This window comes from Tachysurus fulvidraco, chromosome 1 (genome assembly GCF_022655615.1).
Source record: "Tachysurus fulvidraco isolate hzauxx_2018 chromosome 1, HZAU_PFXX_2.0, whole genome shotgun sequence".
Classification (NCBI taxonomy): domain Eukaryota; kingdom Metazoa; phylum Chordata; class Actinopteri; order Siluriformes; family Bagridae; genus Tachysurus; species Tachysurus fulvidraco.
In genome coordinates this window covers 35,788,640-35,805,683 of record NC_062518.1, presented here as the reverse complement: position 1 = coordinate 35,805,683, position 17,044 = coordinate 35,788,640, and the positions used below count along the sequence as shown (strand labels likewise).

Genomic DNA, 17,044 nt, shown 5'->3' with positions numbered 1-17,044 from the left:
CAACCCTGTTCCAATAAAGTTCCAATGAAAACACCTGAAGTTCCTAAACGTGGCTTTATTCACCAAACTGTTAAGAATATTTAGTACATTTTCCGAGGAATTCTTCAACTAAGAGGAAGGTAAGGAGTTGATCCTACTATTACAGACAATGTCATGTTTGACTGTGATTGGCTGATACATTGCTGGTCAAGATGATAATCCCATGAATGTAATGTAATTTTAGTAAAAAAAAAAATTATAAATAAATAATAAAATGAAGGTGAAACACATGAAAACAAAATGCATACAAAGGTTCCATCATCTGACGAGCTAATCTGTCAGTGTGTGTATGTGTGTGGGAGACTCATGCTAATTTAATTAGTGGGTGATTTTAATTTAGATTTAGCTACAGTTTAACTAACCATGACAAGATAGCTAGTAAACAACAGATATAACACTTGGATAATGTGCAGTGTGGAGAGAGCATTTAGTATTTCCAGTTCATCTGTGTTGCTGAATTACATATTTACTGTTGCTGAGAAGTGAAAACTGTAAAAACTCGTCTTGCATTGCTTTTTCAACTCCGCAAAATCTTAGAAAACGGCTTCTAAGAGCTTGCTGCCAGGAAAAAGAGTACAAAACATGATTGTGCCACTTTAGAAAAACAATAATATGTAAAAATTTAAAACTAGCTACGCAGTATTCCTAAATCACAGTACAGCAAACGGAATCCTTAAGAACTTACAGTATGCGGAGGATACAATGTTATAACGTCTTCGGGATTTACAGCCAATCTGAACATTAAGAGAACTCCAATTTGTTAGAAAAGAGTTCCAGGCTATGTGTGAATTAATTAGAGAACGGTATTTAATATTATTTTCATTCAACCAGATTATACACTTAACATAATTCTTAATTAGCAGATTAATCACTATAGTAACAATGACCTGTCAGACAAAATGTAGTCTGGAGACATGATTCACTGTTTCATTTATAAAACAGAAATCCAAAAGTACTGAGAGTTTCCAAATATCCATCTTTGCAAGTTGCCACTTCATGTAATATCACATTTCTTCTCTTAGATTATTTTAAGAGAACCGTAACATACACACGCTCCTGAATTCTTGAATCTGATTGGTCAAAAAGGGTTGATTCATTTTTTTTCTAACAGCAGACTCTACAGTAGTGCCAGGCTACATGCCAAATCAACAACTTAAACAGTGACTTGTATAACAGCTGCTCCCCATAATCTAAGATTAATAATAAACAAGTTCAAATGGTTCTGAAAGACAAAGTCAAAAATGTACAAATATGGTTATATGAATTTCTCTGTAAAGACATGTTTATATTGCCATGTAGGGAAGGAGTCTCTGGTGTCAACACAGTAATAGGCAGAAGTGGGAAACAGGACAAGCAATGTTTTTTGTTTGGTCAGGCCATTGAAGGAATAACTGTTTATAGCTGTTTAATAATAATTTTATATCGAACTGTTACAAAATTGCTGTGGTTTAAGAGGAATGAAAAACTTTGGGACATGCTATACTGTACTGTATGCTACTAGAAAATAATGAACCTTGGGTCAACTTCACATCAAGCCACATCACACATCCCATCACTGATTATTTTCCTATAACAGCATCCCTGTCATGTAATGGCTAAATTTGTGAGTTTGAGAGTTGCTATTATTGCCCAAATTATTATTACTTAAAATGGTCATAAATTATTAAAAGGTTTTGAATTTTCTGAATTACTCTCAGGCTCAAAAGACTTGAGAGATACTGGGTACAAGCATGCTCAATTTATTCTAAATGTTCTACATTTCTATTGTAGTCGTTTCTTTAGAGATTTTTAGTCCTTGCTCATTTTAACCAATAGCAAGTCAAACAACTGTAAAGCATTTAAATGTCAAAGATTTGGATGTAGAATCAGCAGAAACATCATGTTAGGAGCTTGAGAGCATCTCTGTGGCCACATCTGACAAACAGGCGCTTAAACACTAAGTTCAAAGAGGCTTTGATCTCTCGTCAGTTCAGGTTCATCAGGGAGCTACAGTAAGTGCATTCACGTTTCATTCAAACAAAAGCGAACATAGACAAACCTTTCCATCACTATTATTTATCTGCTGGAGGAGGACAGAACTGAAGGAACATGCACGATCATTTCGAATGACATCAATTTCGAGAGACAGAATTAGTTGCTAAGATTAAAAAAAAACCTTAGCAACATCCTTTTCATGTATTTTTAACTCCTCAAATGAACTGTCACTACTCCTAATGGAATAGTACAACCACCGAGTCACAACTAAAGACGTGCCTTACTGTATGTATTTTAAGGGCTTCTCAATTATATGAATACATTTTCTCAATATTTCACTATTTACTTTTTGGTCTTACACTGATATGTGATATAATATGTGATTTTACATGGACTGTAGATATATATCGGATTTTAATGTCAAGATTTTATTAGACTACTTTCAGGTAGTTGTATATTGAATATACAAAACATCTTAATTCATGCACTGATGTGTCATGCAGTGATGTTCTAATAATCTGGAACTGAAGAAGCACACTAGACATCAAACATCCCTTAAACTGTCATTCATAGAAAACTGTAATCATTAATGACTCACCAACTGTTAAAGATGCAGCTTTTATACCATATGTGTCTAGATATAAAAATATGAGACACACACACAAACATACACAGACACACACACACACACACACACACACACACACACGCACACACACACACACACACACACTGACCACCCACTCTTCACTGTTTAAGCTGAATCTGTGCTTTCAGTGTAACACAGGGTTCAGCAAGTACTGTACCGCACATGCACACATACACACACACACACACACACACACACACACACAACAGACACACAATACACAAGCTTACAAAGCATGAAGAACATCTGCTAATCCTTAACCATCAATCCATTAATATGTGAGGAGCAAAGACTGACAGAGAGCAGAGGAAGGAGAGACCCTGAGAAGGAAATGCAAGCTGCATACAAACACATACACACTCTGAGAAGCGCCAGGAAGCATCTTCATCTATGTATTCAATTCAGTAAATTATAAGAATGAAACGAACAGACAGGAGGTGACTGTAGATGCAGATGTATGAATCCTATAGAAGGAAAAGGAGGAAAAAATAGCAGACATGGGCAGGACATAAAGACGACGCATCGATAACATGGAGCAATACAAACACTGTATTGCTCACACACACACACACATAGACATTTGGAATAGAATTAAACACACAGGCACAGAAGGCACAGCCAGACACACTTCAAATGACAATATTCACTGAACATTAAGTAACATTAAGTAACATTTAGCGTATCAGTAATCTGAACATAAGTCACTGACCATCAAAACCAGCTCCTCCTGAATCCCTCCCCTAAACCAGCACACGAAACACACAGCTGCACATAACTTACACACACGCCCTGCGGATGGAGGTTCCTACCTTGCAGCAGGCTCTGGAGGTTGAGCTGAGCCTCTTGGTGCAGCTCCTGCACACACTCCGGCCTACTCCACGAGCCAAACACATTCACATGCTGTTGCCATGACGATTGGAAGTGGGCCGTTCGCTTGCTCTCCGAGTCCAAGTTGGTGGTGGCTGGCAGAGAGAGAGAGAGAGAGAGAGAGAGAGAGAGAGAGAGAGAGAGAGAGAGAGAGAGAGAGAGAGAGAGAGAGTAAGTAAATAAGGGAGAGATCAGAGAGAGGGAGGGAGGGAGAGAGAGAGAGGGAGAGAGAGGGAGAGAGAGAGAAAGAGAGAGAGAGAGCTCGAGCAGCGAGAAGAGACGAGCGAGAGTAAGTACATACGGGAGCGATCAGAGAGCGTGGAGTGGAGGGAGGCAGAGAGCGACGGGGAGCTAGGATGGAGAGAGAGAGAAAGAGAGAGAGAGAGAGAGAAATAAAAATTGATGATATTTGCATAGGTAATATCAGGAAGCAAGGGGTATTGAGGTATTGTGGCGTTTGTGCCTAGATACAGGAAAGGCCGCTACAGCTGGCTGCATTGTTGTAATAACAATAACAGTCCATTTGTCATTTACTTGTTTATCTGCAGAACCACTGTTTAAAATGGCAAAGAACTGTACATGCAATTCATTATATCTGTATTTATTACAATAGTAGAACAGCGGTTAAGTTTCAGTAATTATATCTGGAAGGTTGTCAGTTGAAATCCCAGAACAGTTGGAGGGACGGGCAGGCCACTGAGCAAGAGCTTAACCCTTTATCTCAGCCAGATTGTTAACCTACATTATGACTTTCCCAATTTTCTGTTTTTAAATGACAGAGTCACGTCTGGTTCAGCATTAAACCTCTTTCCCTTGCTCAGTTTCCTGAAAAATTTAAATCGTATGTGATATCTAAATATATGGGGCAGTCGTGGCCTAATGGTTAAAGAGTCTGATTCGTAACCCAAAGGTTGTGAGTTCGAGTCTCGGGCCGGCCACGACTGAGGTGTCCTTGAGCAAGGCACCAAACCCCCCAACTGCTCCCCGGGCACCGCAGCATAAATGGCTGCCCACTTCTCCGGGTGTGTGTTCATGGTGTGTGTGTTCACTGACCATCAAATGTGTCATGTGTGTGTGTGCACTTTGGATGGGTCAAATGCAGAGAACAAATTCTGAGTATGGGTCACCGTATGTCACATCACTTATTATATGTGTTGAATCTTTAAAATGAGAGGTTTCCGCTTTCCTTTGGTTTTTGGTCACTCGAATTTATCATCATATTCATTCATTCATCCTCAGCAACCTTCATTCGTCCTCAGCAACTGCTCCTATGCCAGTTCACTGCACATAGACAATCACACTTAGGGTTCATTTAGATTCACCAATCCATCTACCAGCATGTTGTTGGTACAGTAGGTGGGAACCGAAGAACCCAGCAGAAACGCACACAGATATTGGAACAAACATTCCAGAACGGAAATAACCTGAACTTAGGAATGCCACCATTCCACCCGCCACTCAAATCCTCATGCTATTATCAGTGACGAATAAAACAACATCAAAACTATCTTTACATGTGACATTTCGGCTGTGAATATGGTTTCATGTTTTTTTGTTTTGTTTTTTTACCAAACTTTGTCATTTTTATTTTGAATAAAAATATGAAAAATGAAAAATAAAAATAAAAAATTCACCACTCTGGGAGTAACAGTGTTCTGTAGTGAACACAGTTTGGTGTTAAGGTTGACTGGTTAAAGTGATGGTTGGATATGCAATACAACTTATATTATATCAGCACACTAAAGTATGATTCCTGTAGTATGAGACAGTAATGAAAGAGAAAAAGAAACGCAGTGAGGGAAACTTATTCCCCAGGAGGTAAGCTGTGTATAGTTAATTACATGTTCAGCACGTCTTCTCCAAAAAGGAATTTCTACATGATTCCTCTCATTATGTAACACTGCCTGATGAGACACCCAAAAGAGGAGTTAAAAAATCGAGCTGTGAGTAGAGACAGATGGGGTACTAGAAGGGTTGAAAGGAAGGGTGGGCTGTGGAACAGTAATGATGTTAAGAGGCAAGGTCATATGCACAGCGCAGTTTATCTAACTGATATAACACCTGAATGCAAATTAATGGCAGAAAAGGATCCTCTAAGACACACTGATGAAAAACTCACTGTTAATGAGACCAGAAATACTGAGTGCACCAGGAAATCTTTGGAATATCTGCATCACATCTAGTTTGGGATGAAAGGGTTTTGGGATCTAGATTTTTTTCCCAGCATTTAAACTATATAAATGGAATAAACATGTGAATTAAGAGCTTTGATTTGAATTAAGTTTTTGTTCAAACTGAATACTTTTTTCAGCCACAGTGACTTCAGCTCGGCTCCCAGACAGACAGCGTGATGGTAGAAACAGACCCAGGGTCATTGCAGTAAAATATGCTTGCTCCTCAGATTTTTGAAGGCGGTCACCTTCATATGTTTTTAACAGACAAGATATTCATTTTCTCTGCAGTCTGTAGAGCTGGGATAAAAACTCAGGTGTGTAGGACACTGAAATTGTTTGATATTTAAACTTAAATTTTGATCTACTCCCAAAATCACTGACTAAACATTTAAATGTATGTGTATGTTTACATTGTTAAAATAACTTTTAAACTGCACACATCTTTATCTGGCATTGTGATGGAGACAGGTCTGTATTTGGCATTGATAGGATCAGCATAGATAATTAAAACAAAGAAATGAATAAATTAACAAACCAGTAAGTACAGAATGAGTTAAAAGGAATTTCTGGATTTTATATTTTATATGACCAGAAATGAGAAAGAATGAGCAGAGACTGGGTGAATAACACAAGTACTGAGTGATGCTTTTCTTTATTTCTTATATTTCAGAAGTAACTTATTTTGGACAATTTTGAAGGCAGTATAGGAAGTGCTTAATAATTCAATGGACTGTGGACCAAGAGAGAGTGTGTGTGAGAGAGAGAGAGAGAGAGAGAGAGAGAGAGAGAGAGAGAGAGAGAGAGAGAGAGAGAGAGAGAGAGAGAGAGTATTTTCAGTGTTATTACACTATGCTTGTGGATGCCGTTGCTGTGCTGGAATCCAGTAGTGAAATGGGAACAGAGTGAAAATCAGAGCAAGAAATGGGCCCATTTGTGTGTGTGTGTGTGTGTGTGTGTGTGTGTGTGTGTGTGTGTGTGTGTGTGTGTGTGTGTGTGTGTGTGTGTGTGTGTGTGTGTGTGTGTGTGTGTGTGTGTGTGTGTGTGTGTGTGCCTGTCAAGATGCTGTATAACCTCAGGTCACTTTCACGCACATGTGATAAGATTCCATGACTCAAGGCTCTATGAGAGAGAGAATTGAGAGAGAGAGCAAAAGATAAAATATATGAAATTAAATAAACATAGATAATAGTATTGTAGTACTTATATAGATACCATATATTTACTGTTATATCTACATATTATGTTTTTAGATTTATGTTCAATGATTCATAAGTTGATCCCTGGTTGAAATGAATTAGTGAGAATAAGTCAGTTAGCAGCAACTTTAGAATAGTCTATGCAGACTTAGGGATAAGGTTACAGTAGCTGTAGATAGCCTGCTAGCTATGTTTCTCAGTAAAGAGTGTTCCGGTTGTGTTTTTAAAGCACTACAAATTATAACATTTAAAGATTTTAAAATAGTGTCGCACAAACAAGTCTGGCCAGTTTTCTCCAGTTAAATTGCTAAGCAAAAAAACAGCTGCAAAAATAATACACACCATGTACACAAATATAATCTAAGGTCTAAGGAGTTCAAGTCCTATGGCATATGAACCCCCACATGCACAGTGTCATACACGCTATGATTAATTAGCTAAATATATTTAGTCTAATTAGCATGAACAGAGTCAGAGCTCCAGGACAATAAGTAAGGCCCAGTGCGGCCCAGTGGCTAAAGTAAAGTTCTTCTCAGTGTGACTCTAATCGCTGTGAAGGAGAGGGCATTCAAAAGGGCTTGGGCCAAATCCACTAACTCTACAGCCCAAAAAACAGCAAGAAAATAAGCTGCCATCTTTCACAAACAATCCTTCAACCCAGTGGTGTAGCCAGGATCAGGTGTCAGGGGAGAAGTATAAGGAAATGTTACATATATATATTCAGAAATTCACACGAAAGAGAAACTGCTTAAATCATACCACTGTCATGTCATCAACTCTACAACATGCACATTTTCATCGTTATATATTTATCCATTATCCTAGGAAAAAAGGGACCAGAAGACAGACACATTCACAACACTATTTTTGAGGCTACATAAGCACAGCGGAAGTTTGTGGGTGGCTGCTGTCAACAAAAGATAGAAAGAGAGAAGCTGAATCATTTATTCATTTTTATCTCTTGTTTGTTTGTTCGTTGGATTCGTGGAGCACAATGGCTTTAACAAGCACAGGGAGTGACTGGCAGAGTAAAACAGCTACCCTGTGGAACAATCGTGTGTGTGTGTGTGTGTGTGTGTGTGTGTGTGTGCGTGTGCGTGTGCGTGTGCGTGTGCGTGTGCGTGTGCGTGTGCGTGTGCGTTTGTGTGTGTGTGTGTTTGAGTGTCTGTATGTGTATGTGTATGTGTGTGTGTGTGTGTGTGTGTGTGTGTGTGTGTGTGTGTGTGTGTGCGTGTGCGTGTGTGTGTGCGTGTGTGTGTGTGTGTGTGTGTGTGTGTGTGTGTGTTCAAAAAGACCAAACCTTTACATCACTTGCTTTATATTTTTTGTAGCTTTTGTCTTATCTGTATCTCAGTCCACAGCACATACTGTATAGTCAACTCATTATGAGCAGCACAGCACAACACACAGGGACACACAGGGGACTGGAATGTGCAGCTGTATTCCCTGGTGAGAGGCGAATACACACAGGGCACAGGACAAAAAGGTGATGTGACTACAGAGAACTGGGACTTGAGTCACCCTTGCAATGACACCCGCTCTTTCATTTTCTATGTTGTTTCAGGACAGGATCGTTCATCATCAGGCCTTCATCGTTACCCCAGCTAACTTTTCACTTTGTACTGTAACTGTAAGTGTTTTCTTAACAAGCTCTTGAAAAAAAAAACTTGTGAAGATCTCACACAGTATGAGCAAAAATATGCTTGAAAGGTTAAATCGCCGTCTGTCAAGCTCTTGGAGAGAATTCGGCTGAATGACGATTTCACACACGTTCATGAGGAGGCATTAAAGTGTGTGTGTGTGTGTGTGTGTGTGTGTGTGTGTGTGTGTGTGTGTGTGTGTGTGTGTGTGTGTGTGTGTGTGTGTGTGTGTGTGTGTGTGTGCTGTGATCACAAGCCGAAAGCTGCCAAAAGCAATTACTCCCAGAAAGTAATTGTAGTGACAAGAATCCCAATTCGGATTCTCTTTATGGGCCCCAGATTTCTGACACCTCTCTCATTCGCTCTTTCTCTATTTCTTCTTCCACTGATGTGTAAGATTGCAGCCCTTCCAGCCAGCGAAGCAGATGCAGCACCTGATGAGATTGTTACGTGGTGCAGAGAGACCAGAACCAACGATAAAGGGTTTTTATCTATTCAACTGAAGAGGACAGGAAGATGTGCTATACATTAGCATAAAAATCTGTTCAGAATTTATTCTAAATGGGAATTAGAGGAATTCTCCAGTCCAGTGCATCTGTAGTGTACATGTGATTGTCAGGGAAAAAAAAGTTTGCTTTTAAGGAGAAAAGATCATGTGCTGTTTATTTAAAACAAAATTCTGTTCATAATTTGACTACAACTGTTACTGTTAAAAATGTGAAATAAAGACTTTTAAAATAACAGTAATGAGAAGTGACAGGCGTCAGAGAATGTCTTACTAAAGCTGCTCTTATGTATGGATCCGACTTTACTCTATCTGAATTACACTGTAGAGAGTTTGACATTGGAAATAAATAAGCACAAATTATTCCTCTTTAGAAATACACATTAACAGCTTAATCAACAGATACAGACAGTGTTGTGGACAAGATTTTTGGACAAGATTAAATATCTGCCCTGGAATTGTATTCACACATACACTGTAGATGAGTTAAGATGTAGTAGATGACTTTGAGAAGTACTGAAATATTCCTCTGATATGCCGTTCCTCTGCATGTTGTAGTACTGGAGACATATGGAGGATCAGAAGGAAAACTGACCTGAGGACTTGAGTACAGACAAAAAGGGCATTGATGGGTGCATCGCTCATGGTTTTGTACCACTGAAGGTTAATTGTTTTTAAGATCGGGTTAAAAAGGTAAATCTCCTGAGCAAGATGACAGAGGCAGATAAGGCTAATTGATTCACCTGGTTAGTTAAAGGGATGACACTTTTACACACTTGCAAATGGAAGCAGATCCAAGAAGTTGTTTTAAATCCTTGGTCTCAATCCAGGTTTGAATGAAACGAAGATAGAAAATTTATACTGTGATAAATTATGTTACAACACTACTTTTAGAGACTATTTTGAATACTGTGAATTTTCTAACACTGATCATGCTGCAAAATTATCATATCAAGTGCAAAGGTATTGAATACAGGCAAATTTATCTAATATTTCTTAGAATGAGATGATTAGAAATCATGCAGAATGGTAAAAAAAAAAAAAAAAAAAAAATCTGATCTCAATGACTTTGACACAAGTGCCAGAAGAGCTAGTATGACTATTTCAGATGCTGCTGATCTACAGAGATTTCTACCTACAACAGTCTCAAATGAAAGGGTCCTATAAAAGTTGTACTAATTCATAGTCTCACAGAGAGAGCGAGAGAGAGAAAGAGAGAGAGAGAGCTTGTACCAGGATACCAGAGGTAATATTTGGAGAAACAAATGGCATATTGAGTGTTAGTTATGCTGTGGTGTGTTTGCATGCTCTGCAGTGTCCACAACTCCCAGCAGTGCTGACTAGAGGGACTGCCGCTTCCTTGCTTCCTTGCTTCCTGCTCTGCAACACATCAACCCCTCCTGCCGCAATTTCCTGCATGTGTATTCTCCTGCATGACACAGAGTGACAGGAAACGCAGACTATGAGAGAAAGTGTGTCTGTGTGTCAGTATGTCTGATAAGCAAGCACACGCACACACACAAACACACACCCATGACATACACAGTTCCCTCTGAGAGGAAGTGCCTGGGAGGTACAGGGAGGAAACTGAGGCAGTGGCCTTTGAGGGGTAAATCAGCATCCACCCTGGTCTTCTCCACTTCTCACATTCATTCTGACCACCAATGCCATCCGTCCATCCTGCCTTGTACGGGCCAAGATTTTCACATTGAACATAGAAACAATCTACACTAGCCTTGTCTCAATAAACAAGTAGGGTTAGATACTTATTTTTAATTACCTTTAGTTGAAAAAATGTATTATTTATTTAATTTATCAATGACCGATTTACAGTGAACTGTACTGAAGACATCCAATCTGGCAACTCTGCTGGGTTCGTGTGTGCATACTCAGTTTTATTAAAAGGTAATAAAACATTACAAGTCTTATTGGGAACATATAAAGGTTTTATTAAATTTGTTGTTGTTTTTTTGTTTAGCTATATAGGCTTTGCATGCAGTGAGGTAAAAGAAGTAGACCTTTATATAAAAGCCCTCATTAAGAGGTCCATAGCACTAACCACATTTCCCCTGAGATGCTGAAATGAACCAGTCTTACTTAATCCCAGTCTACACCACTAAGCAACTAAATACTCCCCATGTGCCTTGCAGTGCTAGGTGTTAAAAGAGCTTTTTAAGAGCTTTTTCCCACATTACACCAGTGTTTGGGAATGAGTCAGGAGCACTGGGAGACATCTCACTGTTGAAAGCCCAGTGTTGCTGCTGTGAGATCATTAAAGACTAGCACATATCCAACATGTTCACTACACAGGGGACTCTAACAGGAGATGAGAGAAAAGAAAAGTGCCCTCATACATCCATCATGTGCTTTCTTCCACTTAATGGCTGGTAGGAATACACAACTAATGTTACAAGGCTCCTGTAAGTTTCACTGGCCTGTGGTGGGCATAAGTATTAGAGTGGATTATGACTATTTATACTATGGCACTGTTGAATTCTCAAATCTGATTGGTCAGAAGGTCTTGATTCATTTCATTTAACACTGTAGTGTCGACTGTTATTCCAACCGTAGTTTTATATGTTTTAGTTAATGCACTCCTTCTTATGTTATCTTTTCTTTAGTACCAATGTAAACAGATCGAATATTTCCTAGAATTGTTATTGTGAAGTAAGATTCCTACTGATTCTGATCATTTTTAAGAATCAGAGGGAAAGCTGCAGCTTTATGTTTTCTGACCCAGAAAAGTCTTTTGGATAGAATAATTCTGACATTTAATTTGCTCATTGGATTAAACGATGATTCACTTCGTTTTAGATCAGGAAGCCATTCATGAAAATCATTTTCTAAGCTTCCGAGCTAAATTTATCTCTTGACAATTTATAGCAGATCAGGGTCACATAGCAACCAAAATGTAGCTTAAAGTAAACACCGTCACAGACATACACTATCAGGTACAGCCACTAAACACAGAGCAGTCAAACAGAACTGGAGCATGAGTTGGCTACGATCAGAAAGCGGGGAAGTTCAATTCTGCCAAAGAAAACAGAAAGAGTCCATGCTACAAATGCAGAGAACAATCGTGTGATTTCCCTTTTCCTATGTGTTCATGGTGCTGGCTGAGTTACAGTATTGCTCACCGTATTAGGGTATCGCTGCTATATGAATCTGTATTTCAGTGCAGAATGTACATGTTTCTACACAGAATGGAAATATGTTTATATGAATATATGCTTTGAAGCTTTTCTAATTGGATGGCGCTGAATGCATTTCTACAGGCAGACAAACTAATTGTGATAATTGCAACATTAAAAATGACCTGGCTGTGAACTGCTGAATTTCTATAAAATGGTGAAACTAAAAAAACTAAACTAAAAACTAATTACTATCTGGCCAGCAGCATTTCCTTTCAGATTAAACTGTTTTTCTGGCTTGAAGCTAATTATGATTTTAAGAAAGCTAGGACCTAGTCTGCAAAAACAGAAACAAAATATAAATTTTTAACATCGTGATCATAAAAAAGATTACATTTTTATTATTGTTATTTTTAGTAATTCATTCGCAGTTCAGAATATCGGACTCTGTGTCCTTTCTTTGTGCCATTGCTTTTGACACTAAGTCTTCATAATGTTCTCTCAGGGAAGCATTGATATGATTCTGATATGACAGGTTCTGACCTGCAAAAGAATTGCTACAGTCAAAGGTTTGGTTCATACAGTTATGTGTGTGTGTGTGTGTGTGTGTGTGTGTGTACAGTATGTGTGTGTACGCGCCTTATTCACACCTCCCTGCATTCTTATAACAGATGCATACAGATTTGTACTGATATTGATCCTTTTCTCATTATACATTTAATCACATTGCAATTTGATTAATTTGTATAATGTTTGTGTGTGCTTGTACGTATGGCAGTTATTTGTTAAATCTGCACAAACTCTTCTGCTACCTATCTTTACCACTCTTGCAAAAGAGATTTTTAATCTTGTTGTGCTTTTCCTGGTAAAAAAATAAAGGCAAAATAAATGTTTGTGTGTGTGCATGAACACTCTACATGCCACACTTGTATTCTATAAAGCTGTGTAAACACACACACAGTGACTAATACTAAGATGTTTATACCGAGGGGTTTGTACCTCACATCACCTCTACAGCAACCCAGGGATAAGTGAGCATGATGCATATATTATAATCATGTGTAACAGTACCATGTTTATGTGCTTAGGCATTTAATTATACCAAACAGGCTCACAGGCCAGTGTCAGAATCAGAAAAAAATAGGACTCAGGGACATACCCACCTATTTTTAGGTGCTCACTTCTCATCCCATGAACATGTTAATTTTGTTGCCTAGGCACCTTAAGGGCGCTCTTCACCTAGGGGACTAGGCTAGGCATTAAACACTTTGTTAGAACTTTATGGCATGGTGGTAAATACACATGCAATATTTCATAACACCCCGGGAAACCAGGAGGGCTATAAATCCAGTGACTAACAAGGGAATCAACCAGCATCAACCATATAAGAAAGTGAAGGTCAAAAAGGGATAAAAACAAAACAGACAGCATGTTGTGTGGTGAGCAAATAAGAGCAGAAAACTGTGGTTACAGAATGTACACACTGTCATGTAAGCAATAATTATGTAAGCCAAATGGTATAAAATCTACACTTTCATAGAACTCTTGCTGTGTTGATGAATCACATCAATCAGCACAAATTATTATGACAGTATGCAACAGACAGAAATTTGCAGGTCCTCATGCATGTATACATGCCACATGCACAGAAATAAGCACTGTGAATGTTAACACGACCAAAACAACATTAATAAGAATATGAAGAAGTGTGAAAGTACATTTGATCAAATGCACATCTGTTTTTCGGACATTCAGTGTGAAGAGGCCAACCCTGTGAAGATCCTGAGGCATCTAAAGATGTACCAGCTCCAGCTGGATTCCGCTTCATGAAGATTTCAGACTTTTAAAGAGGAGATGCCAACTCCATGTGGTCTTTGAGAACAACAAACTCCTTATCAACACACAATTGTCAGATTGTCTATGACTGTAGAAAGGACGTTATTCATAATAACACTCTCCAGTGCCACTCAAATGAGAATGAGAATCTAAGGGAGTTTTTCCTTGCCACAGTCAAATCAGACACCTCAGGCTTGCTCATTAGGGATAAATACAAACACATTTAAATATAAATCTAATATTGTTCATGAACCTTTGTAGAAATCATCGTATTAATCTTTGTATAATAAACTTTTGTACTATATTTCTTATGTTCTGTAAAGCTGCACAGAGACAATGTCCATTGTTAAAAGCGCTATACAAATAAAACTGAATTGAAAAAATCTTATTGAAAGCGTGAAAACACCTTTATTTCATTTAAACCTGCTACCACATTTCCACTTACATGCATAAGCCAGGAACAGACCACAAGTGATAGAGATCACAGCTCGAATACTACAAGGTTAAATTAGTTCAAAGATTCAATACTGGGAGGTAAAGTATTACGACATATACTGTAGATTTCCATCAAAGTACAAAAAATGCTTGTTAATGGGCAAAAACATAACCAAACATCCGCACAGTCTAAAAACGCACACAGTGGGAACAGAGACGAATCCCTCTAATAACCTCCACAGCCTATTGTACAACAGCCTTCAGAGGAAACAACACTACATCAACTTCCTGTCATGCCATACATGCTATATGATGCCTGTGAAAATGCTAGATGTGGATGAATGAGTGGCGCTGAAGTGGAGGACAGCAGAGACAGATGCTGATTGGTGGGCAGAAGAATTTGAGGAAACCCTGCTGCTTTAAGAGCGGCATAATGAGGCCAACGGTATAAAGTGGTTTCTCTTATGAAACCAGTTGTGATGTTCCTTCAATAGTTCAAAAGTTCCTTCAGTATTTAAAGCAGATTAATTTCACCATCAGTAAGTTAATGTATCAGCAAGTTAATGTCTAACCCTAACTCACAGGCATGAATTACCACTGAATAACAATTAAATAAGGACTATTAAATATTGTGTTTTGGAGCGTTCATGATTAGAAACTGCTATCATTCGCCTAGCAGCAAAGAAACATACAGGCAGAAATACACTTAGTGTGTCTAGGTACAGAGTTGATGGTATAAAAATCCACACTCATTAAAATAAGAGCAAACTGCAAGTGGCAGTAAGCCGTACTACAGCAGCGTGGATATCACGTCTCATGTACAATCGGAAAAGAGCTTAGGATTTGGTTTGGAAGAACAACAGTGGATGGCCAGAATTAAGAACTTGTGAAAGGTATAAAGATCAGGCATTTATATATAACCTCTGGTGAACAGCTATCCTTTCTTAATGGTTTCTTCAAATAATGAGGCCAGAGATGGGGAGGGGGGAGGGGGGATTGGGATTAGCTTGGAAAGACATCCTGTAATCAAAAGATACAGATCTATCAACAGTTGGATCAAAAGATGACTGAGATAAACATGCAGGTTTGGCAGCAGCCTCAAAGACACATTCACACACTCGCATATTCAACACATATGTCTCTTTGGGTTATTTATCTATTTACCCAATATTGGCATGGCACTGATACTGGAACAGTCTGTCGCAGCCAATACACACAACAAACACATAATACACACTCAGGTTTCAACCCTGAGAAACCCTGCAGTATACATCTCTCTCTCTCTCTCTCTCTCTCTCTCTCTCTCTCTCTCTCTCTCTCTCTCTCTCTCTCTCTCTCTGTCACAAGGCCTGTCAGACTGCCAGAAATGGAAGGCTTCATTTAGAAACTCATTTACATAAAAATTCTATGAAGCTTAATTTTCTCTTCCATTCATTTTACCTCCATAATTAGCCAGCAGGCTTCTCAAAAAAGAATGTGTGTAGATATGGCTGTGAGTGTGAGAGGGGTCAAAGGGACAGTTTTTTTTCAAAGTGCGAGTGTGTGTCTGTGTATTTTCAGTGTTATTACACTATGCTTGTGGATGCCGTTGCTGTGCTGGAATCCAGTAGTGAAATGGGAACAGAGTGAAAACCAGAGCAAGAAATGGGCCCATCTGTCTGTGTGTGTGTGTGTGTGTGTGTGTGTGTGTGTGTGTGTGTGTGTGTGTGTGTGTGTGTGTGTGTGTGTGTGTGTGTGTGTGTGTGTGTGTGTGTGTGTGTGTGTGTGTGTGTGTGCCTGTCAAGATGCTGCATAACCTCAGGTCACTTTCACGCACATGTGATAAGATTCCATGACTCAAGGCTCTATGACTGAAGCTTAGCTCTCAGGCTCACAGCCTCACTCTCTCATACACACAGAACGATCAAGTAACACTGTATAATTTATCAACCAAAAATTACATGTTTTAAATAAACCAGCATTACAGTGGCTTGAGCTAATCCCACATTCACCCACAATGCCCAGAAATCTAATACTGCCTGGAGGCTCCAGCATGTTTATAGCATTCACATGTCATATGACTCAGTATAAGTTTGGAAAAAAAATTATAAAACTGTCCAGTAATTTCACATTATTAAAATCCTGGAGTCCCGGAATTGTTCGAAAATCAATGTAGCATGGGCTGACATAATGGAATTTCTATCAAGCTATTTATTATTTTAAAGAATAACATTCACCAACAACAAATGCATGCAAAGTCTTAGACATGACAAACATAAATAAGGAACATGTCAAGAACATGTCCTAAAGGGAGACTAAAAACAGAACAAAACAGAGACCAAGCACCGACCCCATATACAGTATCTAATGTCCCCTTTTATTTCTACAGCTGTAGATTTGAGATGAACCACCACTTCTGCTGCTCATTGCTGACCTGCACACACAGTCTGCTGCCATAAGCACTCCTCATAACACTCAGTGGACTCCAGATTACCTCAAAATTTCTGTTTGAAGGTCTGAATATTGTGGCAAATAATTGAAGAATAATAGAAGAGTTCATCCTACCTGCTCTGTTCTTCAAGATGTCTAGCTTTTCCATGACAATATTCTCAGTGGAAT

The 17,044-nt window shown here is 38.8% G+C and overlaps 1 protein-coding gene across 5 annotated transcripts in view; it reads right to left on the bottom strand.

Moving 5' to 3' along the window:
* Positions 1 to 17,044, bottom strand: part of nhsl2 (NHS-like 2) — a 68,104-nt gene that overhangs the window by 11,190 nt on the left and 39,870 nt on the right. For 4 of the 5 annotated variants that reach the window (XM_027164990.2, XM_027164991.2, XM_027164992.2 and 1 more), the window contains exon 2: positions 3,472 to 3,624. In XM_027164990.2, the coding sequence (XP_027020791.1) occupies positions 3,472 to 3,624 (153 nt within the window). Of the gene's footprint in view, positions 1 to 3,471; positions 3,625 to 16,990 lie in introns of all 5 variants that reach the window. The other variant, XM_027164994.2, reaches the window with a different exon arrangement.